General features: G+C 41.9%; 1 protein-coding gene across 3 annotated transcripts in view; it reads left to right on the top strand.

Annotated features, from left to right (window-relative positions):
- Nucleotides 1-27010, top strand: part of TMEM154 (transmembrane protein 154) — a 54210-nt gene that overhangs the window by 5511 nt on the left and 21689 nt on the right. The window contains exons 2-3 of one of the 3 annotated variants that reach the window (XM_033215499.1): nt 21270-21526; nt 21617-21655. In XM_033215499.1, coding sequence (XP_033071390.1) covers nt 21270-21526; nt 21617-21655 — 296 coding nt within the window. Of the gene's footprint in view, nt 1-21265; nt 21527-21616; nt 21656-27010 lie in introns of all 3 variants that reach the window. The other 2 variants (XM_033215500.1, XM_033215501.1) reach the window with 2 other exon arrangements.

Here is a 27010-nt window from a genome sequence, read left to right as displayed (position 1 = left end):
CAGCTTCCAAGAGCTGCAGGAGGAAGCAGCAAAGCCTCCATGAAGGGGTAAGCTGGCAGACCAGAGCCGGCAGTGGAGCTAAGTCAGGTGCCAGAAGTAGGTAACCAAGGAGACTGAACTGATTGCCCTCAAGAAAGAAGAAATGAGTAGAGCAATCCAAATTGAAAATCAGAGGAAGGCCCAGGTTCCACAGGTGTCAGGATGATGGCAAGATCAGCCTGGGGTAGCTGACCTGACTCTGAACTTTGCCAAAGTCATTTCAGTGACTTTTTTTTTCTTTTCTTATACCGTGGTCTGAAGTTTTAGCTTTAACTCTTGACCCAGTGAATGGACAGGAGCTCCCTGAAAACATTATATAGCCTGTTATGTCCCTGGGCCCACACTTTTGTTGAGGAAATCCCCACTGGTAGATATAACTCTGAATTTCAACTTCCTCTATAAGCACTTAAAAATATATATATTTCCTGAGCCCTAGGCCTTTTCTTGCTTTCTTGAGATTTCTTTATGCATTTAAAAGATTGCTTTTTTATATTTTATTCAGCATTTCCAGGTGTTGCACATTGGAAGAATTTTCAGGTTACCACGTTTATCAGATTCTATGAAAAGGGAAATTTTTCTCTACAACCATTCTGGAGAATAATTTGGAAATATTACATAAGCAGAATATGTTCATGCTCCACAATCCCAAGAATTGACTCCTAGCTCACTCACAAATATGCAGTCAAAAGATATGGCTGAGGTTGTCTATGATAACATTTTTTGTAAAAATGAAAAACAAAACAAAATGAAAGCAACCTAAATGTCTATCAACAAAAGGAAAAATAAAATTTAGTATAGTCACAGGATTAGTAGAACAGAACAAGTAAAATTAATGAAGTCCAGCCAGACGTATCAAGGTGAATCAGTCTCAAAAGTCATGTTGATATATGCATCAAATGTATCAAAAGTCATGTTCAGGAGAAAGTCAGTTAAAGATTATTATGCTGCCAGGCATGGTGGCTCACCACTGTAATCCCAGCACTTTGGGAGGCAGAGGCAGGTGGATCACTTGAGGTCAGGAGTTCGAGACTAGCTTGACCAATGCGGTGAAATTCCGTCTCTACTAAAAATACAAAAATTAGCTGGGTGTGGTGGCGCATGCCTGTGGTCCCAGCTACTCGGGAGGCTGAGGCAGGAGAATTGCTTGAATCTGGGAGGCGGAGTTTGCAGTGAGCTGAGATTGTGCCACTTCACTCCAGCCTGGGCAATAGAGTGAGATTCTGTCTCAAAACAAATAAAGAAGTAAATAAAATTATTATGCAGAAGCAGGGTGGGAAAAAAAAGAAAAAAATATATTATTATGCATAGAATAATTATATTTATTTAAACATTTTTAAACATCCAAAATTATGCTATATATTGCTTAGGGATATAGACATGTTTGAAAAGTGGGCATGATACACAGTAACTTTAGGAGAATCATTACTGACGAGTGAGGAAGAGAAATGAGATCAGGGAGGGGCATAATGGGGGCTTCAATTATATCCAAAATATTGTTTCTGTCAGCAAAAAGATGGTAGTCCAGGGTTCACTAAACTAAGACCCATGGGCCAAACCCAGCCAGCTTCCTTTATTTCCAAGTCCTTGAGCTAAGATTGATTTTTACATCTGTAAATGCTTATGTGTTTAATGTTTACATAAATAAGTGCTTTCCTAATAGCTGGTATTTGCCTCTCGGCCCGCAAAATCAAAAATGTTTACTCTCTAGCCTTTTAAGAGAAAGTTTGCCAACCTCTGCTCTTGTCAATATGAAAAAATTTAAGATAATTAGGGGATGAGTGCCTTATTTGTTAAATCATTCTCTATTATTTTCAGTAGGTATACTTTCATAATGAAAAATAATGAGAGAGCCTGTGAGTTCTTCTCGTTCTCCTCCATCTTTCTTTTTCACGTCTCCCAGCCTCTTTGAAGATGGTCAATACACCCTCATTTTCTCACATTCCATTCATTTCTCAATCCTTTGCCGTGTGGCTACTGTGTCAGGCACAGATTTCAAATTGCTCTGTCTCCATCACCAGTGCCTCCTAAAAGCTAAACCTAAAAGACCCATTTCTGTGCTTATTTTATGTTTTTCTCCATAGCACTTGTCCTAATTAATCAGTGATTGCAGCTCTCTTATCCTTGATCTTCATGATGCTCTTTTCTTCTGGGTCTCCTACTGTGACTCTGCTTCTTTCCAGTGTTTGGTTATGGATCTTTCTCTACCACCTGCTCATTTCATGTCAATGTTCTGTTCTTTTCTCACTCCTTACACCAGTCCTGGGTCATGACAACCCCCTTTTTTTTAAGGGTTTCACTTTGTCACCCGGGCTGTATAGTATAGTGGCATGATCTTGGTTTCAAGCCTCTGGGTTCAAGCAATCCTCCCACCTCAGCCTCCTGAGTAGCTGGGACTACAGGTGCATGCCACTACGCTCAGCTAATTTTTGCTTTTTTTTTTTTTTTTTGTAGAGATAGGGTCTCTCTATGTTGCTCAGCTGGTCTTAAACTTTTGGGCTCAAGCCATCCTCCCACTTAGGCCTCCCAAAGTGCTGGGATTATAGGCGTGAGACACTGAGCCCAGCCACACCCACTTTCATCTCACTCCTGGGTTGAGGATTCCCAAATAACCACCTCCAGCCAGACCTATCTGCCCAACTCTAGACTTGTATTTTCATCACCAGGTTTCCCTGGACATGTCACAGAGACCTTAAACTCAGTTCCAAAACAATACTCATTCTTTTTTTTTTTTTTTTTTTTTGAGACGGAGTCTCGCTCTGTCACCCAGGCTGGAGTGCAGTGGCTGGATCTCAGCTCACTGCAAGCTCCGCCTCCCGGGTTCACGCCATTCTCCTGCCTTAGCCTCCTGAGTAGCTGGGACGACAGGCGCCCGCCACCTCGCCCGGCTAGTTTTTTGTAGTTTTTAGTAGAGACGGGATTTCACAGTGTTAGCCAGGATGGTCTCGATCTCCTGACCTCGTGATCCGCCCGTCTCGGCCTCCCAAAGTGCTGGGATTACAGGCTTGAGCCACCGCGCCCGGCCAACAATACTCATTGTTTGCTCCCTGCAAGTTCAGACTCTTGTGGGCTCTCACCTAGGCTATTTTGTTAACTTCTTAACCAGTCTTCTTGCCTCTACTCTCATCTCCAACCCATTTTCACATAACTTCCAGAGTGATGGTTCTGTAATAAAAATGGAATCATTTCCTCCTGTACTCATCCCTCAATGGTTCTTCATCTCCTTGAGATAGAGTCAAATCCCCTTGGCATCATTACAAGCTAATGATGAGCTGGTCTGAAGTTCTTCTCCTGCTTTACATTTGCTACTTCTTGCTTCCCACCGTGAGTCCTATAATACAGCCACTTGAATGTGCCAAGCTCTGTCAGGCCACTGAGTCTTTCTGTATGCTGTGCCCTCAACTGTAATGCCTTTCTCTTCCCTCTTTGCTTGAAGAACTCCCAAGGTTCAATTGACTGGTCCACTCCCTTGCATCAAATACCTGAGTACGCCTTAGCCCCAAATGCATTGAATGTCCTCCTCTCCCATGTGCTCATGAGACTTTGTATACAAACACATGATGGCTGTTATTAATCTGTATTATAATTACTGATTTGCATGCCATTGTCCCTACTTAACAGCCACTTCCCTGGGAGACAGAAGCTAGTCTCATTCACCTTCACATGCCAGAGCTTAGAATGGCGACTTGCACGTTACTAGTCACACAACAAAAGGGTAGTGGCTGACTCAATGAATGCATAAACAACATGAAATTTATCATATGCCCCAATATTTACTTGTATTTATGAGGATCTTACAATCATTTAAATAATAAAATCAATACTTGGATAAATGTTATTTTTAGTTAACTCAGTTTTATAATTTTATTCCAGAATATTAGCTAACTATCCCAAATCTTTTATTTAGTTAGTTAGTTGTTTTATTTTATTTTTATTTTTTGAGATGGAGTCTTGCTCTGTTGCCCAGGCTGGAGTGTAGTGGTGCTGCTCCTGCAACCTCCGACTCCCGGGTTCAAGCGATTCTCCTGCCTCAGCCTCCCAAGTAGTTGGGGTTACAGGCACCTGCCACCAAGCCCTGCTCATTTTTTTTGTATTTTCAGTAGAGACAGGGGTTGTATCACGTTGGCCAGGCTGGTCTCGAACTCCTGATCTCAAGTAATCCACCCTGTTCGGCCTCCCAAAGTGCTGGGATTACAGATTACAGGTGTGAGCCACTGCACCCGGCCTCCCAAATCTTTTAATGTGTGAACAGTTCACTTCTGTCCCTTGAAACCAAAACAATTATTGCACTCCGCCCCCCGCCCCCCCAACAAGCCTTCCTGGAGAGAATACTATGTAGCTGCAGAGAAAATGTTTTTACCCACCTTCTGAAAATAGGAACACAAGTTCAGACCCAGAAAAATACACATTAAGTGGCAAAATTATTTACAGAAAGGACACACAGTTACAAGCAATTTGGGGAGACATTTGAAAGGAAAACAAAGGAAATACAAGTTCCATAGATACTTAACTTCAAGCCAGTAAGAGCTGATTTGATAACTTTAAAAATAACTAAACTTTGCATAACATAAAACTCATGGGAAAATCTACTTCAGTAGTTGAGGAAAAACACAGAAATATTTCCTGAGTAATTAAAGAAGGTGCTTAACAGAAGAGTTACCTAACAGAACAGTATTCTGGTCATTGTTCTCGCTTCTTTTCCTTAAAACCAATAAATCCAGTTTGTTTTTGAATTTTTTTCTATGTTTCATCTGAGTTAAAACCATCATTGTTATTTTCTACTTCACACTACATTATGATTTTCAGAAACAGGATTCCAATGGTTGCCAAGGTTTGCTGACATGTTATTATCATTCCCTGACAACACTAAATTCATTCATTTGAAAATTGATTTATTCTTTTCTAAGACTTATACTTGTTTGCTTATTTGTTTATGATTAAGATTGCCAAATTTAGCAAATAAAAATATAGGACAACCAGTTAAATGTGAATTTCAGATAAGCAATGCTTTTCTTTAGTATAAGGATGTCCTTTACAATTTAGTATAAATATTTAGTACAAATATTACACGGGACATACTAATACTAAAAATGTTTCATTGTTTATCTGATACTCAAATTTAACTAGGCATCCTGTATTTTATCCAGTAATTTTATTTTGGATTGTGATTATCTTTTATCAAGCAAAGACCATCTCTGTGTTGGTTCTGGTTCATCACTAACGTCATAGACATGTTGGTTATGTACAGCTACATGTTAGAATTATACTTAGGCTGAGTCCTAGATCAACCATTCAAATAAAAAGAGACCATTTCTGAAAAAAAATACTGATAATTATATAGAATAAAACCAGGAATTCAAGAGCAGAACAACTTTTAAAAAATCTATGAACGTAATCACATTAACAACTCTGTTAGGAAAAAATAATAAGTTTGTATTAATAAATGCACAAGAGAGGTTGACAAAGAGAGTGAGACTAGCACCACATCCATAGCTCCAGCCACGATACTAAAATTCAAAGTGCTTGAGCCTAGGAGACTGTTCAGGATGGAAAGACAGGATTGATTCTCTTTGAAGGTAAAATAGGACCAGAAGCCCACTGGCTTTAGGGACCTGTTCAGGGTTTAGCTGATTCAAGGAAATGCGGCGCACGATTCTGCTCCCTTCACACAGCCCTTCAGAACCTTAGCAGCTTGTTTCCTTCTTCAGCCTCTTGTAGGAAAGCACCAAACGCTGTTGCTCCTGTGCTCCTGCTTAGGCTGGCGATGGGGACTCTGGTGCACATCCTCTCCCTGTGGTTCCTCGTTCACTCTTGGTGGCAACCAAGCCCCTGGGGTGGGAGCCCACAGTGTTCCCTGGTTTCCTGTTCTTTAACTTATCAAGCACTCACCTACCAGTTATTATTTTGTTTGTCTCTGTCTTCCAGTTTTTCTCTCTGGCAATGCTGAGCTTGTGCTGAGCTGAGCAAGGAGTGGGATGCCCATGTACCCCAGGAAAGAGCCCCTCACCTATGGAATGGGGTGGCGGTGTCTTCCCTCCCTGCCTCAGAGGCCGGGGAGACGGCAGAGGTCTTGAGGCAAAGGCATGGCTGGGAGTGTCTGTTTTCAAGTTACTCTTTTCAATTGCAATTTTGAAATTGGCCCTTGAAAAGAAGAAATATAATAAAATAAATAGAAATAAAATAAAAATAGGAAAGTATTCAGTTTGGCAATAACTATCATTTAACAATCCTTTTTTTTTTTTTTTCATTTCAAAGCACTTTCATGTGGCTTGTCTCATTCATGGTATGAAGAACTTTTTTAAGGTTTTAAAATGTATTTGCATTCTGTCTCATAAAAATACACATTCTTTAAAACTGCCAGGTGCTACAGGCCACTGTAGGAATCCAGTGTATAAAAAGATAGTCTGGTGGTCAAACATGTGGCTTCCCAAAGTGAGTGACTTCAAACCAGAAACAGCTTTAGGGCCTGAGCAAATCTGATTAAATGTGAGCAAGCTTTCTCTTAGAAAGACATCAAAATAAAAGTTGAAAATGAAAAAGACATTGGAACATTGTGGGTCTCCCCATTGTAAAACATGTTTTAATCTGATAGTAAATTACAATTACAGGTGTGCTTCTCAGTTTAAGGAGGTAAAAATACAACACAGCCTCACAAGTAATTTCCCAGAGCAGACTACTGGCTGAAAGTGTTTTACCAGATAACCTCCTCAAAACTAGAAAAAAGCATCCTTTCTTTATATTCTTTTGATGAAAGGCATCATCACCTCTAGTTATCTGGTGGCTGAAGAGACAAGGTGTACAAAACACAGGCATTGCTTGATGATCTCAAATACCTTCCTGTACTTACAAGCTGCCATTAACCTTCAATGCTTCTGCCTTGTATCTGTTCAACCACCTATTTATTCTGTCCATATCTTCTTCAAGTAAATTAGTCAGAAAAAAAAACATATTAGGTGAAGACTTTCACTTAATAAAATTGGCAAATATGCAGAACAACTGAGCTTGTAAGAAAACAGCAATCCCTCCTCTCCTTGAGTCCTGCTCCCAGAGAATCAAGTCACCTGAACTTTACACGGTGGCAAATGTGTGAACCACCCTCATTGCTCCTGCCAAAAAAACTATAAACATGAAATTTCATCATTTAGGATGCATAAGTTGTTATTAAGCAATTCCTCCATTCCCTAGTATGTTTGAAAAATTTAGATAGCTTTTTGAGAGAAAACCACTTTAGATTTCTGTTTCTTTGTGACTGGAGATATACCGTGTATGTATGACTGAAAGGAAGTTGTTAGGGGAAGGAGGAGATCAGACTCTGGAGAAAAACGTGAGAGCGTGACTGGCTATTTCACCACAGACCCACCAGGCCTATTGGACATTACCTTCAGTCATTCCTTCCACACACAGCAGATGGGGTTGCAGGTGCTAGGGATACGTTCTAAACAGTGAAGGAGACAAATGGCAGACAACCATACAAATGAAGTAATTCCAGATAATAAACAATAAGTTAGTATCATTTGGAAATGAAGTGAACTAGAGAAAAGTGCAGAGCACTTCAGAGCAGCATCTGTAGTCCATGAATATCAGTGTCCTCATAGCACTGTCTGCGGTCCATGAGCAATGGTGTCCCAGCACCACTGTCTGCAGTCCACGAGCAATGGTGTCCCATCACCACCATCTATAGTCTGTGAGCATTGGTGTCCCAGCACCACTGTCTGTGGTCCATGAGCAACAGTGTCCCAGTGATGTCATCCATCCACTTGCAGTTAGTGTCTCTATGCAAACACAGTCAGCCTCCCACAGCCAGGCTGTGTCCTGAAGAGTCTGGTATGGTTATTCTCATTTTAGTCCCATTCTGTTCCTGACCACATCACAATCAGATTCCACAGATGCTGAACAATTGATTTTTAAAAAGAGATCAACTGAAGAGTTAAACTATTTAATGGTGCATACTCCATTAATGTTGTTCCCAAAGGCTTCTGTGTAGGGTTCTCTAATCACATTTAAAACAAATGAGGACTGTCTTCATGAACAATGGCAAATTAAAATAAAGTCCACTCAGTTATTATTTAACTCAGTAATTCTCAACCTAACATACATACTTACTGCAGTTATTTGGGGAGCTTTTAAGAAATACTGTTACCCAGGCCACCCCCTCAGATATTCTCAAATAACTAATTTAGTTAGGGCTTAAAAACTTCCCAGGTGATGCTGATGCACAGTAAATGTGGAGAACAACAACAGGTGTGACTGATAATTAGACACAGCTAAATGAGATTGTTTGAGCAACTTCAACCGGTATGACCTGCAGACCAGCAGCATCAGCACAACCTAATTACTTGCTAAAAATGCAAATTCTGGTAGGACTTGGTGGCTCATGCCTGTAATCCTAGCACTTTGGGAGGCTGAAGCAGGAGGATTGCTTGAGACCATTAGTTTGAGGCCAGCCTGGGTAACAAAGTGAGACTCCCTGTCTCTACAAATAATACAAAAGTTAGTCAGGCGTGGTGGTGCACGTCTGTAGTCCCACCTACTTGGTGGGCTGAGGTGGGAGGATTGCTTGAGCCCAGGAGTGCAAGGCTGCAGTGAGCCATGTTCATACCACTGCACTCCAGGCTGGGCAACCGAGTGAGACCCTGTCTCAAAAAAAAAAAGCAAATTCTTGGGCCCCCTTCCAGACCTATTACATCAGAAAGTATAAGACTATGCCCAGCAGTCTGTGCTTTAAGAACCCCTGTAGGTGTTTCCAATACACACTGAGGTTCGAGGACCACTGGCTTAAAGCACCAACCAAAGCTATTGCTGATAGTTGTTCTATTAGCAATAACATTTTCTGGATATGCAGGGTTTAAATCCTGGCATGCATCTCTCTAATTCAGACTTATTCGGGAAGGTGTGATGGTCACAGTACTCTCTTAGTGTGTCCTAGCTAGACTCTTCCGGGTTCTTGAGACTTCAGTGATGATTTTTAAGCTACTGTGTTCTGGTGATAGAGTTGGCAGCTGCTAGGCAAGCCTTTGGCATCCAACTCCTTGACCTCTGATTCTTCTCAATTTCACCAAGGAGCATAGAGAACAAGACAGGGAATGATTTGGTATGGCTCAGGGGAGGCCAGAAGTGGGCAGGGTCTGGAGAAGTGAGTCTCAACTTCAGCTGCAGCCTGGAGCCACAAGGAAAACTGTAAAAATTATTGAGGCCTGGGTTCTACCCCTAAATATTTTGATTGATTGATATTTAGAACAGGGTCTTGCTCAGTTACCCAGGCTAGAGTGCAGTGGTGTGATCATAGCCCATACAGCCTTGGACTGGACTCAAGTGATCCTCCTGCTTCAGCCTCCCTAGAAGCTGTACCCTCAGGTATTTTGATGTAATGAGTTTGGAGTATGGTGTGGGCATCAGGTTATTGGAAGATGCCTCAGTGATTCTATGTGCAGACTAGGCTGAGAACCACTGGAAGACTTCTTGGTTTGTTTTTCTCTCCTCCTCCTAATGCTCATCAAGGCTCTTCGTTGTATACCAAGGTACAGGAGAGAATGAAAAGGAGTCAGGCTTTTGGGTTTGCTTTCTTGATCATCCTGAAATTCAAACTTGTCAGTTACTCCACAAAGCAGGGAAGAGTTTGAAGCGTTGACATCTGACATGTTTTCTTTCATTTCACCATCTTAACTGTAAAATTGTTTAAATAATTGGTGCATGGAGTTCACATAATTGACAAATGAAAGAATGGGGCATCTGCCTGTGGTCCAACATACTTCATGACATCCTGAGTTTAGTAGCATTCTCTTGTCATTGTTTTATTTCACATTGTATTATTAGTGTGACAGTCTTTCAGTCAGTTTATAATACTTTCTTCGTCTTTTAACTTTAAAAGCTAGAGCTTGGTTGCACTTTTTTTAAACATATTTTTGAGTTAATTAAGCTTTTTAAAAAATTTTACTTTAAGTTCCAATGTGCAGGTTTGTTACGTAGGTATATGTGTGCCATGGCGGTTTGCTGCACCTATCAACCCGTCATATAGGTTTTAAGCCCCGCATGCATTAGATATTTGTCCTAATGCTCTCCCTCCCCTTGCACCCCAACCCCCGACAGGCCCCAGTATGTGATGTTCCCCTCCATGTGTCCATGTGTTCTCATTGTTCAACTCCCACTTATGAGTGAGAATATTTGGTGTTTGGTTTTCTGTTCCTGTGTTAGTTTGCTGAGAATGATGGCTTCCAGCTTCATCCATGTCCCTGCAAAGGGCATGATCTCATTCTTTTTTATGGTTGCATAGTATTCCATGGTGTATATGTACCACATTTTCTTTATCCAGCCTATCACTGATGGGCATTTGGGTTGGTTCCATGTCTTTGCTCTTGTAAATAGTGCACGTACGTGTTGGTTGCACATTTGTTTCACTTTCAGAAAAAGAGAAGTTAGCTAGTTTGCTTCCCTGAGAAGCAGAGTCATTTCCATTTAGTGATGATGCCCTGAGCAGCGATAATGGGGACGTTGTGCTGCCCAGCTGTTGGGGCTGCCAGGCGTTACCTCAAACATTTCTTCCCACTTACAAGGATTTCCCCAGACATCCTCACCAGATGTGTGAAAGATGAGTCCCAGATGTGTTTGCGTGAATATTGTCAATAAGTAGTTGTAGGTGACTCTGTACACTGTGCAGTTCATTATCGAGTGATCTTAAGATTTTTGGATTAACAATAAAGTGAAGTATTGCAGCTTAGTTTCATCATTCGCATGACTGACCACTTCCATTATCTCTTTAAAATGCTACATTATCTGAGCACAGAGAAAGATAAATGGTGAAACGGAGGGAGACTTCCTGAGAGAGTTTGTGTTGGGGTCACTTGAGATGACTGTGACTTGGCCACCTAACAGGAGGGACTTCTGCCAAATCTGCAGCTTATGAGGCCACCAGCCTCGGCCCTCACACCCAGTGATCACACCCGTGCAGGGCGTGAAGCCACGCAAGACTGATCTTCACACACCTTTCTGCTTCAAACATGTTGTCTTCCTTATTTCTTCTCTTCTATTCTTTTGCTTGTTAATGCCTCTCTCTTTGCCCTCTCACCCTACGTCCTATCCCTGTCTTCTGCAGCTTTGCTAGTTTTACCTCTAGCCCCACCTCTTTTACCCTGAAATATGCCCAAATTTAGATAAGGAAGTAAAGCAGCAGTAAAATGAGGAAGTTATACCAGGCAGATTAACCTTCTGGGGAACAGCAGAGAAACAGGCAAGCACAGAGATGGGAGAAAGAACAGGTGATGGATGAAGGAAATAACAAGGACACAAATACCTGGCCTGTGTGTGGTGCTTTATGGCTCCTAAAGCATTTTCACAGTTCTTATTTCATTTACTTTCATGCAAACACTATGGGCTAGACAGAGCAGAAGGCCTACTTTTTTTACTTTTAGGAAATGGAGAATTAGAGAGGGAAGGAATTCTTCCCAGGCCCCAAGGGTGCAGAGGGCAGCAGCCAGTCTCAAGCCCAGCTATTCTGAATTCAAATCCTGTCTTCCTTCCGCGATGCCATGGTTACGTCCTTGGAGTTCTGGAGCGCAGCACAGGAAGTACCCTTGCATGTTCTGGAGGGTTCATCTCCAGACTTCTTTCCTGAAAGAGAGTTCTGCCTTCCTTCACGGTGGCTGGACTCCCAAGGTTGTAACAGGTCACTTTCACCCAAGAATCCCAGGATGCCGCCCGCAGGAAATCTCCGTGGATGATTATGGGCCTTAGTAAGTGTTTCCTTAAAAAGGCTGTAGCCCCACAAGGGTTGTGTGAGGCTGTACAGTGGTTTTAGGGGGCCTCATGTGCACTGGATTAAGAGTGGCTATTAACCCATAGGCCACGGGAGGGACTATGTTTTTGGGGAAAATGTCATGTTTTTGGGTAAAATCCCTCAAGCTGCCCTCTACATCCATACTTTTATGGCCTTTGGCACCTCCTCTGTTTTCCACCTTGTCGTTGTACACTTCTGATTTTCTACCTAACTCTTACCCTTGTCACCTTGGCAACCCGCTCCTGGCTGCTGATCTGATTCTATGGCTCGTCTTTGTTTGCCATCCCCCTTCTGATGACATCTGATTCCTCCCTGCACAGACTCTTAGAACCAGTCCCCAGTGTTTTCAACTTCCCTCCCTTTGACATCCCAGACTCCCTGCACACTCGGTACTTCCCTTAGTTTCTGCCAATTCTCATTATGTGAAAACTGGAGTACTAGGGTTGTCTTAGAGAATTTTTCAGATCAGACCACCAAGAGTAGTTTGATGCTGTGCCCCCTTACCCTGCACCTAACACCCTCTCATGCTCTCCCCATTTTTAGATACACTGTAGAACGCGTTTGCCTGCGTGCAAACTGAGGGATGAACAGAGAGGTTTATTGCAGTATTGTTGGAAACACAACAAAACCTAAATCTCTATCAATAGGAATAGATTATAATACATTCAAATAATGGGGAAAAAAAGCTCTCTATACGGTTGTGGAATGATCTTCAAGATAAAATTTTAAGTGAAAAAAGCAAGGGGCAGAAAGTATATAAATTGTGCTACCATTTGTGTTAAAAAGAGAAAACAGGAAACAATACTTATACTTGTATATGCATAGAGTTTCTCTCAAAGGAGCAGAAACGGTGGTTACTTCTGGGGAAGGAAACTGAGTAGCTTGGGGAAAGCGTGGTAGTGTAGCTTCCTTTCTGAACTAAGCACCATGTGCAGATTACCTATTCAAAAACTTTACTTAAAAACAAGGTAGACACTTTGGAATCAACAGAGATGCGGAAATAGGTGGGACGTTGGGGATCACTCCTTAGTTGTACAGATTAGAGCATTAAGTCATTAAGGGAAAAGTAAATTGTCCAAATTCTATAAGTACGAAGTGGCCGAGCTATGTCCAGACCCTCATCTGTTATTTGTCACCTATGCTTGAGGAAATGCACCTTCAAAACCCAATAGAAATTAACGATGTAAATGACAGGATTGCATCCCAGGGCAAGACATTCAAGATTCAGTTTCTTCATCTGTAAAATGTGGACAATAAAGTTGGGAAGATCGAATTAGATAGCACATGTTTATCCTAGTAGCTAGCATTCAATACATCCCAGTTACTGTTATTTATTATTTTGAAGCTATCTTAGAGTTGGGGCGGGGGCGGGGTGGGGGGGAGAGAGAGAGAGAGAGAGAGAGACAGAACAAGAACAATCCCTTGATTCTCATTTATTTAAATAGCCACTAGAGCATCTGAGACAGCAAATGATGCTTAATGCGGGAAACATATGTGAGGGCATGTGGAAGGTGGGCATTGCAGAGAGAACTTTCAGCCTCTTTAACTCCACCTTCCACCACCAAGGGCCACCTGTGAACAGCATTGTCTCATGCTGAAAAGTAAATGTACACAGGCCAGGACCATCTGGTGTGCTTCTTTCCATTTCTCTTTTATTCCCGATTGTCTAGATGTCCCCATTATTCTTGTTAGCTTGTTTCCTTTCCTATTTTCTCTCTTCCTGGGGCCACGGGTCAAATGGTGACTAAGAGTGCAAAGTGTTCTTCTGGGGACTTCATTCACCTTCCTCAGAGAGGCGCTGAAAAGACCCTGTCCTTCTGGGCAGCTTTGCCGGGAGCGCATCTGAGCTGAGGAGCCTTAGCAAGAGCCCCAGTAAAGCCGAGGTTTCTGGGAACCCTTTCCTCTGTACTGCCTTGTGCCAGACAGCCACCTCCTAGGATAGGCGGAGGAATGGGAGCAGGAGGTTCCCTCTCATTCACCACTTTATGCCAGACTTTATGATTTGCAAGCATTGCATTCCTCCCTGAGGGAGGGAAAACCCTGAGGGAGGGTTATAAGCTCTGGTTCTGCCATCGGCCCCCTGGTTTCAAATCATCACTCCTCCATGTGAGCTCTGTGATCTTGGGCAAGTTGTGTAACCTCTGCCCTAGTGTCTATCTGAAAAAATGGTGAGGACAAAATGAGATAATCCGGGTACAAGGCAGAGCACAGAGATTGGTTCTTAGTAAATTCTCAAAAATAGATGCTGAAATATTAGCAGCAGCTACAGTATTCATAGAAGTAACCAAAAGAAGTAAAGTGAGGGGGGACGGGGTCTGGATACTCAAGGAAGGTTCACTGATCTCTAGGTATAAGGATTATCACCACCAGCTGCACCAACCACCACCATTCCCCACCCCACACCCAACCTCATCCTACCCATATGTACCAGTCTTCACTGGCTGAGGTCACCAGTGAAAGATGCTATTTGATCTGGCTGCAGTAGCTCTCCAAGCAGAATCATTTTAATGAGGAGGTTTTCTGGAAGACAAATGTCATTTACTAGTCCAGGCTGATATATGACATATCAAAGGCTTTAACATATATGTGAATACATTATTGACTCACCCAATTTTAAAGACATATACAGTAGTCCCCCCTTATCCACAGTTTTGTTTTTCATGGTTTCATTTACCCATGGTCAACCGTGGCCAAAAATAGTATAGTACAATAAGATATTTTGAGAGAGAGATCACATGCACATACTTTTATTATAGTATATTGTTGTAATTATTCTATTTTATTACTAGTTATTGTTCATTGCTTACTGGGCCTAATTTACAAAATTAAACTTTATCATAGGTGTGTTTAGAAAAAAAGAAAAAAACACAGTGTATGTGGGATTCAGTTCCACCCATAATTTCAGGCATCTTCTGGGGCCTTGAAACATGTTGCCCTTGGATAATGGGGGACTACTGTAAATGTAGGACAAAGCCACTTAACTCAGAAGGCAGAGATCAATAAGTGGTAGATTTTTATTGATACATAATATTTTACATACTTATAGGGCACATGTGTATTTTTTGTTACATGGATAGAATCTATAATGATCAAGTCAGTGTATTTGGTGTAGCCATCACTTTGAGTATTTATCATTTCTGTGTGCTGAGAAGATTTCAAGTCCTGTCTTCTAGCTACTTTGAAATATAAAATATATTATTGTTAACTACAGTCATCCTCCTCTACTGTGGAGCATTATAACTTATACTGTCTATCTAACTGTATGTTTCTACCCATTAACCACCCTCTCTTCTTCCCCTGCTCTTACCCACACACCTCAACTCTTGTATTAGACTCTACCTATCCCTTTAGATCTAATAATATTTGCTTTATATATCTGGGTGCTCCCAGTGTTAGGTGCATATATGTTTAGAATTTCTACATTCTCTTGCTGAATGTATCACTTTATTATTATATAATGACCTTTTTGTCTATTTCTTCTGTTTTTGACTTGAAGTCTGTTTTTTTGACGTAAGTATAGCTACTCATGCTTGCTTTTGGCTTCTGTTTGTATGGAATATCTTTTCCCATCCCTTTACTTTCAGTCTATATGTATCTTTATAGGCGAGATGAGTTTTTTGTAGGCAGCATGTAGTTGTGTTGTGTCTGTGTGTTTTTTAAATCCATTCAGCCAGTCTATATCTTTTAAGTGGGCAGTTTAATACATTGACAGTTAAGATTATTATTTATATATCAGGGCTCCTTCCTCTCATTTTATTAATTGATTTATGATTGTTTTGTCTATCCATTGTTCCTTTCTTTCTCTCTTACTTGTCTTTATTATGGTTTGGTGGTTTTCTGTAGTGGTAACATTTTAGTCTTTTTCTTGTGTGTGTGTGTGTGTTTACTCTACCAGTGGGTTTTGTATTTTCATGTGTTTTCATGATGATAGATATTGTTCTTTTGCTTCTCAGTGGACTCCCTTAAGCATTTCTTTTAGGTCCAGCCTAGTGGTAATGAATTCCCTCAGCTTTTGTATGTCTGGGAAAGACTTTGTTTTCCTTTGTTTTTGAAGGATAACTTTGCTGAGTATAGAATCCTTGGATGACAGCGTTTTTGTTGTTTTGTTTTCTTTCAGTCCTTTGAATATATCATCCCATTCTCTCCTGGCCTATAAGATTTCTGTGGAGAAATTAACAGTTAGTCTGACAGGGGTTCCTTTATAGGTGACTACATGCTTTTCTCTTGCTAATTTTAGATTCTTTCTTTGTCTTTGATGTTCGACAATTTGACTGTAATGTGCTGTGGAGAAGTCCTTTGTTGAATTGTATCTATTTGGAGAATTCTGGGCTTCCTGTATCTGGATGTCTAAATCTCTTGCTAGACTTAGGAAGTTTCATCTATTGTTTCATTAAATAGGTCTTCTTTTTCTTTTCTTTTTTTTTTTAAGGCAGGATCTGGCTCTGTTGCTAAGGCTGAAGTACAGTGGCACAATCTCAGCTCACTGCAACCTCTGCCTCCAGGGCTCAGACGATCCTCCTGCCTTAGCCTCCTGAGTAGCTGGGATTACAGGAGCATGCCATGGCACCCAGCTAATTTTTGTATTTTTAGTAGAGATGGGATTTTGCCATTTGCCCAGGCTGGCCTTGAACTCATGAGCTCAAGCAGTCTTCCCTCCTCGACCTCCCAAAGTGTTGTGATTAGAGGCATGAGCCACTGCATCTGGCCTTGTTTCATTAAATAGGTTTTCTAACACTCATTTTCTCTTTGCCTTCTTGCTTTATGGTATCCCATATGTCACATAGGCTTTTTGCATTCTTTTTTCTTTATTTTTATCTGACTAGGTTATTTCAAAAGACCTGTCTTCAAATTCTGAGATTCTTCCTTCTGCTTGATTTAGTCTATTGTTGAAGCTTTCAAGTGTATTTTATTTTATGAATTCTTCAAGTCCAGAATCTGTTTGGTTCTTTTTTATTATCTCTATCTCTTTGGTGAACTTCTCTCATTCATACCCTGAATTGTTTTCTAATTCGGATACTGTTTTTCTGTATCCTCTCATGGCTGGAGTGCAATGGTGTGATCTTGGCTCACTGCAACCTCCACCTCCCAGGTTCAAGCAATTCTCCTGCCTCAGCCTCCCAAGTAGCTGGGATTGCAGGCATGCACCACCACACCTGGCTAATTTTGTATTTTTAGTTGGTCAGGTTGGTCTCAAACTCTCGACCTCAGGTGATCTGCCTGCCTCAGCCTTCCGAAGTGCTGAGATTACAGGCATGAGCCACTGTTCCCGGCCTCTGAATGTACTTTCATAGAGGAGGAAACAGTTCTCCCCAATGAAAGTCAGGTGTTCCGATGATGTTGGTTAGGTAGAGTGCTTTGGCTTTGATTCTGGGCGTGTACATTAGTGTAGTCTTCATATGATTTATTTTGCTGGAACCAGTGTCAGTAGTATCCGTGGCTTCCCCAGCAGCTTAGGATATGGTTGTTAGTGGAGGCTGTGGCGAAGTTTTGCTGGGGACTAGGATACCAGATGGGCCAGCCTTTGGGCCCCAGTGGTGACAGAGGTGGGTTGGACATATCTGTCCCTGGGTCCTGAGGCAGCATACACTGGCACTGGTGTTAGTGTGTCCAGGCAGGCTGGTTCTTTGGCCTCCAGGTGTCTTGCTTGGGTGCTAGAAATGGTAGTGGTTAACCAGGCAGGTAGGCAGATTGGTGTGGGTGTTGGCAGGGCAACACTCTGGGTCCCAAGTACCTGTGCTGGTGTTGGCAGTGGTTGCAATGGACTGGGCAGGCCAGTCCCCAGGCCTGTAGCTGGTACATGAGGGTGGATGCCAACTATGATGGTGGCAGCACAATGGGTAGTCCCAACCTCAGGTCTCTGGGAGGAATGCTGTTGTGTCAGTGGTGATGGACTGAACTGGGCTGGGCAATCACCAGGCCCCAAGTGGCACGCTCAAGTACTGCACTGGGAGAGAGCAGGCCTATGCAGACCTGTTCTTTGACTCTCTGGTGGTGCATGCAGTATCTGGCTATAAAAGGCAGCAGTGAAGCAATCCCCAGGCTGCTGATGGAAAGCTCAGGTGAAGGCAGCAGTGACTACACTGCTGCCCACTACTGCGGAGGATGGGATTGCTTTCGGTGGGAGCAACCATAGGCAGCCAGCTGGGGCAGGGGTATGCTTTGCTCATGCTTTGGCCCCAGCAGCAGCAGTTTATAGCAGCAATTAGCTGTGAACAGTGGAGTTTGTCCTTGAGGCACATAAACATGTGTGAGTGCCCCTCTGCTGGCCGGGAATCGGGGAAGGGGTGCTGCCAGTGGCTCTTACCTTGGCCCTGGCGGCAGCAGCCAGCAGCAGTGGTGGCTGCAGGCAGGGGCTCCAGAGACATGGAGATGCAGGGGCTGTTGGGCCCTAGGGCAGGATACAGTCTGGTGGGGGCTGGGCCCTCACAGCGGCACTGTGCTGCAGCCACTAGGGCTCAGGGGTGTGTGAGACTCCGCATAAGATCCCTCTCTGGAGAAATGCCATTGCACAGTCTACAGGCAGCTCTCAATGTTAGTCTCAGGGTCTGTGATCGTTGAGGGGCTCTCCCATAGCTAAGCTGCAGGAGTCTGCAGTGGAAATATGGACCACTTACCCTTTCCCCACATTGGGGAGCTTCTCCAGGCTCCCAAACATTGTCAGCCAAGAAGGATGTCTTATTTCCCTCTCCTTCCTTGCTTTAAGTGTTTTCTGTCACTACTCTGTTGAATTCCAGTGTTCTCTCTTAAATGGTCAATTCAAAATGTAGCTTGTCTACTCACTTCTTTTGTTATTTTTTGTGAAGGAGGTGAGTGCCAGATGCATCTAGTCAGCCATGTTGAAGCCCCTCCTCTCTTCAAAACTTGGTAGTTATTTTTTCAATCCTGCCTCTGGCATATACATGTGAGAAACACCGGTGAGTTTACTCTGCAGTATGTAATTGATTCTGATGGTTTGGGGTTGCATTTACTAAAGGGATTATCAAATGAATTCCCTGCTGTGGGAGACTGAAGTATTTATTCATACAATCAACACAATTAGATTCTTATTGTCTTAGCTCAAATACCACAAACTGCGAGACTTAAACAACAGACATTTATTTCTCGCGGTTCTGAAGGCTGGGAAGTTCAAGATCAAAGGTGCTAGAAGATTCAGTATTTGGTGAGAACTCTCTTCCTGGCCTGCAGTCACCACCTTCTTTCCGTATCCACACATGGCAAGGAGAGAGAACTCTGGTTTTCTTATGTTCTCGTAGGAGCACTAATCCCATCACAGGGACCCCACTCTCATGATCTCATCTAAACCTAATGACCTCTCAAAGGCCTCACCTCTTAGCCCTAATCCATCACATTGAGGATTAGGGCTTCAATATATGAACTAGAGGGGAATACAAACATTCCATTCATAGCAGTGACCAAACATTTTTGTTTCAACCAAAATCAGACGACTCCATTGTTACGGGATTATGAAGATAGATGAACTATTGAATTGGCTCTGCATTGTCCAGTTCGATCATTCTATGCAGTAATTGCCTAACCTACACCACAGAGTGTGGTTTAAAGCAGCTGACTTCTCTATTTGCATAGTTCCTTTCACCTTAGAAGAACTTTCTTATACATGCTTATAATTTCTTATAAATCATCTCATTTGATAACTTACAAGGTATTTTCTTCAGCTGGCCCCTTCTGAAAGGTAGACAACATTACATGATATTAGGAAAAAGACCTTCAGCTTACCTTACCATGACTACTGCTTAGTCAGGTAAGGAAAAGTTTTTCAGATAGTCATCAAGTCAGTAGTCCTTTCCCATCCGGATGGTTTTTATTTTCCTTTTCTTTTTCTTTTTTTTTTGAAACGGAGTTTCGCTTTTGTTGCCCAGGCTGAAGTGCAATGGCACGATCTTGGCTGACTGCAACCTCTGCTTCCTGAGTTAAAGTGATTCTCTTGCCTCAGCCTCCCAAGTAGCTGGGATTACAGGCATGTGCCACCACGCCCGGCTAATTTTTGTATTTTTAGTAAAGACAGGTTTCACCATGTTGGTCAGGCTGGTCTTAAACTCCTGACCTCAGATGACCTGCCCTCTTTGGCCTCCCAAACTGTTGGGATTACAGGCATGAGCCACTACGCCCAGCCAGGATGGTTTTTCAATATATTCTGAGGTTCATATAGAATAGAGTTACTTACAGTTTGACATTAGGGAAACCAACATTCCTTCCTTCCTTCCTTCCTTCCTTCCTTCCTTCCTTCCCTCCCTCCCTCCCTCCTTTTTCCTCCTTTCCTCCTTTGCTCCTTTCCTCCTTTCCTCCCTTCCTCCCTTTCTTTCTCTCTCTCTCTCTTTCTTTCTTTCTTCTTTTGACAGAGTCTTGCTCTGTTGCCAAGCTGGAGTGCAATGGCACAATCTCGGCTCACTGCAACTTCCACCTCCTGGTTTCAAGTGATTCTCCTGCCTCAGCCTCCCAAATAGCTGAGATTACAGGCAGCCACCACTATGTCCGGCTAATTATTGTATTTTAGTAGAGACCAGGTTTCACCATGTTGGTCAGGCTGGTCTCGAACTCCTAACCTCAGGTGATCCACCCATCTCAGCCTCCCAAAGTGCTGGGATTACAGGCATGAGCCACTGCGCCCAGCACAGTCAATTCATTTTCAAAGAATTATTTTCCATTGATAGGTAACTTTTTATTTAAATATTAGGACACAGACAGGGGCGGTGGCTCACACCTGCAATTCTAGCACTTTGGTAGACTGCGGCAGGTGGATCACTTGAGGCATGGAGTTCGAGACCAGCCTGACCAACATGGTGAAACCCTGTCTCTACTAAAAATACAAAAATTAGCTGGGTATGGTGGCACGTGCCTGTAAGCCCAGCTACTCTGGAGGCTGAGGCACAAGAATTGCTTGAACCCAGGAGGTGAAAGTTGCAGTGAGCTGAGTTCATGCCACTGCACTCCAGCCGGGGCAATGGAGCAAGACTCTGCCTCAAAAAAAAAAAAAAAATTAGGACACAGAGTGCATTTGTTTACATCTAAAAGTGCTGTATGGCATGTACTTAACTTTTAGTAAATGTGAATTTAAATTTATTCAGACATTTTATTAAAATATTATCATATCCTACAGGAGACGTCCTGTAATATCACATAACTTGGCTTGGAACATCACCCTTAACCTGGGGCAGCTTCCTAATGCCCTTTGCTTAAGCGCATCTAAAATGTCTGGTCTATGCAAAACTGCCTACCTTTGCGCAAGGTTTTTCTCTGAGCTCTGATTCCATGTTCAATTCACTCCCAGCTTGAGCTTCATTTATGTTAAATCAATGCTCTGTGTCACACCTAGCTTGGAGCCCAGGTATAATGGGTCAAGTTTATCACAGAATGTATCTAGGAATAATTTAAAAGTCATTGACAATATAACATACTAACTTTGTCTCCATGGCAATCTCAATTTTGTATCTGTTCCCACAGGTAGTTTTGAGGAATTAGAACACTCAGGAGATACAACTGAGGAAACTGAAAGACCAAATGAAGTGACTACTTCAAGCATATTTGCTGCAGTGACCGCCACAGAAACATTAACTGCAAATATAAATTCTACCAACATTGCTCCGGATGAAAATCAGTTAGAGTTTATACTGATGGTGTTGATCCCTTTGATTTTATTGGTCGTCTTACTTTTATCTGTGGTATTCCTTGCAACATACTATAAAAGAAAAAGAACTAAACAAGGTAAATATTTGATGTATTCCCATTTCCAGAAAATTGCTTCATGTGTTAGTGAAAAATCAATAAAACAAAATATTCTTTGCTTTGATATAGAACCTTCTAGCCAAGGATCTCAGAGTGCTTTACAGACATGTGAGTATTATCCTAAAACCTGCCTGCAGTTGGGGGTGGGATTGGAGAAGGAGCAGAGACATTTTAAAATTAAGCAACAAGGACTACTTACAATAGTAAGTAATAAATAATACATTTCAATGAAATTTTCCAGAAGTGAATATATGCATATTCCTTTCTTTAAAAAAAGTTTAATGGAATTTTAAAATACAGGCATGCCTTGTTTGGTTGCACTTTGCTTTATTGCACTTTACAGGTATTGCTTTTTTTTTTTTTTAAACAAATTGAAGTGGCAACCATTGCATCGAACCAGTCTATTGGTATCATTTTTCCAACAGTACATGTTTACTTTGTGTCTCTGCATTACATTTTGATAATTCTCACAATATTTCAAATGTTCTCAATATTACTGTGCCTGTTATGGTGATCTGTGATCAGTGATCTTTGATATTACTGTTGTAATTGTTTTGGGGTGCCTGAAACCATGCTCACGGAAGACAGTGAACTTAATTGATAAACATTGTGTGTGTTCTGACTACTTCACTGACAGGCCATTCCCCATCTCTCTCCCTGTCTTCAGGCCTCTCTATTCCCTGATACAGAACAATATTGAAATTAGGCCAATTCATATCCCTACAATGGCATCTAAGTGTTCAAATGAAAGGAAGAGTCACATATCTCTCATTTTAAGTGAAAAGCTAGAAATGATTAAGCCTTGTGAGGAAGGCAAGTTGAAAGCTGAGATAGGCTGAAAACCAGGCCTCTTGTGCCAAACATTTAGCCAAGTTGTAAATGCAAAGAAAAATTTCTTGAAGGAAATTAAAAGTGCTACTCCGTGAACATACAATGATAGGAAAGCAAAGCAGTATTATTGTTGATACAGAGAAAATTTCAGTGGTCTGAGTAGAAGATCAAACTAGTCACTGCATTCTCTTAAGCCTAAGCCTAATTCAGAGCAAGGCCTTAATTCTCTTTAATTCTACAAAGGCTGAGAGAGGTGAGGAAGCTGCAGAAGAAGAATTGGAAGCTGGCAGAGGGTGGTTCATGAGGTTTAAGGGAAAAAGCCATTTCTATAACATAACAGTGCAAGATGAAGCAGCAAGGACTGATGTAGGAGCTGCAGCAAGTTATCCAGAAGACCTAGTTCAAATCATTGATGAAGGTGGCTACACTCAACCATAGATTTTCAATGTAGATGAAACAGTCCTCTATTGGAAGAAGATGCCATCTGACTGGGCATGGTGGCTCATGCCTGTAATCTCAGCACTATGGGAGGCTGAGGCAGATCATTTGAGGTCAGGAGTTTGAGACCAGCCTGGCCAACATGGTGAAACGCTGTCTCTACTTAAAAAAAAAAAAAAAAATGCCATCTAAGACTTTAATAGCTGGAGAGGAGAAGTCACTGCCTGACTTCAAAGTTTCAAAAGATATGCTGGTTCCCTTGTTAGAAGCTACTGTAGTTGGTGACTTTAAGTTAAAGCTGATTCTTATTTACCATTCTGAAAATATGACAGCTCTTAAGAATTATGCTAAATCTGCTCTGCCTGTGCTCTGTAAGTGGAACAACCAAGCCTGGATGTTAGCACATTTGTTTATAGCATGGTTTACTGAATATTTTAAGCCCACCATTAAGACCCACTGCTCAAAATACAAGATTCCACTAAAAATATTACTGCTCATTGACAATGCACCTGGTCACCCAAGAGCCCTGATGGAGATGTACAAGGAGACTAATGTTTTCATGCCTGCTGATACAACATCCATTCTGCAGCCCATGGATTAAGGAGTCACTTTGAATGTCAAGTCTTATTGTTTAAGACATACATTTTGTAAGGCCATAGCTGCCATAGATGGTGAGTCCTCTGATAAATTTGGGAAGGAATCTTCTGGGAAGAATTCACCATTCTAGATGCCATTAAGAACATTTCCCATTCATAGGAGTAGGTCAAAATATCAGCATCAACAGGATTTTGGAAGAAGTTGATTCCAAGACCCACGGATGACTTTGAAGGGTTCAAGACTTGAGTGGAGGAGTCACTGCAGATGTGGTAGAAATAGCAAGAAAACTAGGATAAGAAGTGAAGCCTGAAGATGCCATGGAATTGCTGCAATCTCATGATAAAACATTAAGTGGCTGAGAAATTGCTTCTTCTGAATGAACAAATAAAGTGGGTTTTTTTTTTTTTGAGATAGACTCTACTCCTGGTGAAGATGCCATGAACGTTGTTGAAATGACAACAGAGGATTTAGAATATTACATAAACATAGTTGGTAGAGCAGCGGCAGGTTTTGTGAGAATTGTCTCCAGTCGTGAATTCTATTGCGGGTAAAATGCTATCAAACAGCATCATATGCTACAGAGAAATCTTTGTGGAAAAGAGTCAATCAATGTGACACATTTCAGTGTGATCTTACTTTAAGGCATTGCCACAGCCTTCCCAACCATCAGTAGCCGCCACCCTGAGCAGTCAGTAGCCATCAACATCAAGGCAGGACCCTCCACCAGAAAAATCATTACAACTCGCGGAAGGCTCAGACCATCATTAGCATTTTTTAGCAATAAAGTATTTTAAATTAAGGTATATACATTGTCTCTGTAGACACAATATTGTTGCACACTTAATAGACTACACTGTAGAAAAAACATAACTTTTTATGCATTTGGAAACTAAAAAATTAATGTGACTTGCTTTATTGCAATACTCACTTTATCGCAGTGGTGTGGACCTGAACCTGCATATTTCTGGGGGATGCTTTTCTGCTGCTGCCATCTCCAGATGAAGATCCTGTATAATTTGGGGAAAGAAAAAGGCTGATCAAGAAGTGGGTCAGATTAGGGTTAGGGATGGGAAGGCTAGAGGCCCTGGGGTCATCACCACAAGAAGAGCGTTCTTTCATCTATATTTCTGTCACAGATTTTATTTTCTCCACCACCCCACATCCCAATTTGATCTTGAAAAGTCCTGGAGGAAGCATTGTTCTTGTTCCCATTGAAGCTATGCTAACTTTTATAATCAAATTCTTCAACCGTCTAAAGATTAGTAACATCAATCTGAAAACCAATTAGATAGAAATTCCCTCAGTCAGAGACCCACTTTGAGAGTATTCAGTTCTGATTCAAGGAGAATCACGTGCTAGGGATCAGGGTAGTTCTAGGTCCAAAGCAGACTTGGGTACTTTTGGTTTGTGGTAGTAAAAATTACTCGGATTCCATTTTTTTTTTTTTTTTGAGACGGAGTCTTGCTCTGTCGCCCAGGCTAGAGTGCAGTGGCGCAATCTCAGCTCACTGCAAGCTCCACTTCCCAGGTTCACGCCATTCTCCTGCCTCAGCCTCCTGAGTAGCTGGGAATACAGGCGCCCGCCACCTCGCCCGGCTAATTTTTTGCATTTTAGTAGAGACGGGGTTTCACCGTGTTAGCCAGGATGGTCTCTATCTCCTGACCTCATGATCCGCCCGCCTCGGCCTCCCAGAGTGCTGGGATTACAGGCGTGAGCCACTGCGCTCCGCTCAGATTCAATTTTCAAGTTGAAGCCTTTATAGTCTTTCCAAAAAGTTACTCAAAGGATAAGAACATCTCTAATACAATACTTAGTCATACATGTATACAAAACTCACTTTATGTCCCTCACTCCCACCACAGGGCACCTCTGGCTTTGGGGCCATGCCTTTGTCCCACATGCCTCCCTCACTGTCCCTGTGCCAGAGGAACGTTTCATTGCCAGCAGCTGAGGCAAATGTGAGCTGGGAAAGAAGCCCCAAAGAGTATTTCCTTTCATGGCAGAGGCTGACATAATAGATTCCAAGGAAGTAGGAAATACACATGTTTCTCCACTGCTTGAAATTTCAGGACTTCCTAATAACATAGTCATATGGAGGCTTCTTTCTATTTAAGAAAAAAAAGCAAACAGAGCTTTTAAAATTTTTTAAAATTCAGGGAAAGTCATGATTTCCTTCCCCAAACCATGGCTGGTTTTACCTAATGGAGTCAAGGGTTGGGGAGATGTCAGAAGTATCCACTCACACATGGTGGGACTCTTAGGCTCCAAATTCAGAAATTGATTTTTCATAATTTCATTGTGAAAGTCTCATGGTTCAAAAGCCATTTACAAGTGAGAGCCAGCCTCAACCTCAGACATGGCCCGTGTATCCTCCACTGTAACTACACTTGAAATATTTGCTGTTCCCAGAACATGACTTGACTTTCAGGGTGCCTCCATGCCTGGTTGATACCATTTCTTCCGTCTGGAATTTTCTTCTTGTCTGCTTGGCAAACTGCCATCCCATTTTTTAGGGCCCAGGTTTGTTTTTGTTTTGCTTAAGAGACAGGGCCTTGCTCTGTCACCCAGGCTGGAATGCAGTGGCACGATCCTAGCTCACTGCAGCCTCAAACTCTTGAGCTCAAGTGATCCTCCCACCTCAGCCTACAGAGTAGCTGGTACTACACGCCTGTGCAACCATGCCTGGGTAGTTTTTTATATTTTAAAAAAATGTTTTGTACAAACAGCATCTCGTAATGTTGCTCAGGCAAGTCTCAAACTCCTAGGCTCAAGTGATCCTCCCACCTCAGCCTCCCAAAGCACTGGGATTACAGGTGTGAGCCACCACACCCCATTGCTAGGGTCCAGTTTTTAGGAAGCCTTGAATAATCCTTCCCTAGGCAAAATTAATTACTACCTCTTCTGTGCTCTCAGAATACTTTGTTCACACTCTTTGTTCACAGTATTCACACTGTCATAAGTTAGTGACTTCCTTCCTTCCTTCCTTCCTTCTTTTCTTTTTTCTTTTCTTATCTTTCTTCTTTTCTTTCTGGGTTATGTTGCCGTTAAGGCCCAAGAGAACCAAGAACTGGTCTTATTTGTGTTGTGTGACAGTGTAGCATCGAGGTTGACAGTCCAGACTCAAACCACATACACTGCTTGGTTGGCTTGCACTTCCTGGCACTGTGACTCTCTGATTAAGTTTCTTCATCTGTAAAATGCGCAAATTCAATACCTACCTCATAGAGTTGTGAGAATTAAATGGTTTATATAGGCAAATCACTTAGAAAAAGTCAGAACCTGGCATAAGTGCTAAGTGCTAGCTTATTATCATCCCTTTACCTAACTCAATGCCTAGCCCAACACACACTGGCTGTTTGTTTGTTTGTTGAATAAGTGACTTAATTAAAGAATGTTAGAATGTTTTTTAAAGAGCATCTACTCTCAGAGGGAAAGCCAAATTTGTACATTATCCTTACTATGAATTGGTACATTGTTTTTACCTTAAATATGCCTAACTTTAAAAAACACAACAGAGAAAACTTAGAATTTCAAAACAATTGGCTTATCATGAAAGTTTTTGATAGAGAGTTTTATTTGAGTTTTTTTCTCTTATCA

The sequence above is a fragment of the Trachypithecus francoisi genome, unplaced genomic scaffold (genome assembly GCF_009764315.1).
Source record: "Trachypithecus francoisi isolate TF-2019V2 unplaced genomic scaffold, Tfra_2.0 Lachesis_group1, whole genome shotgun sequence".
Classification (NCBI taxonomy): domain Eukaryota; kingdom Metazoa; phylum Chordata; class Mammalia; order Primates; family Cercopithecidae; genus Trachypithecus; species Trachypithecus francoisi.
This window is presented reverse-complemented; position numbering and strand designations above follow the sequence as displayed.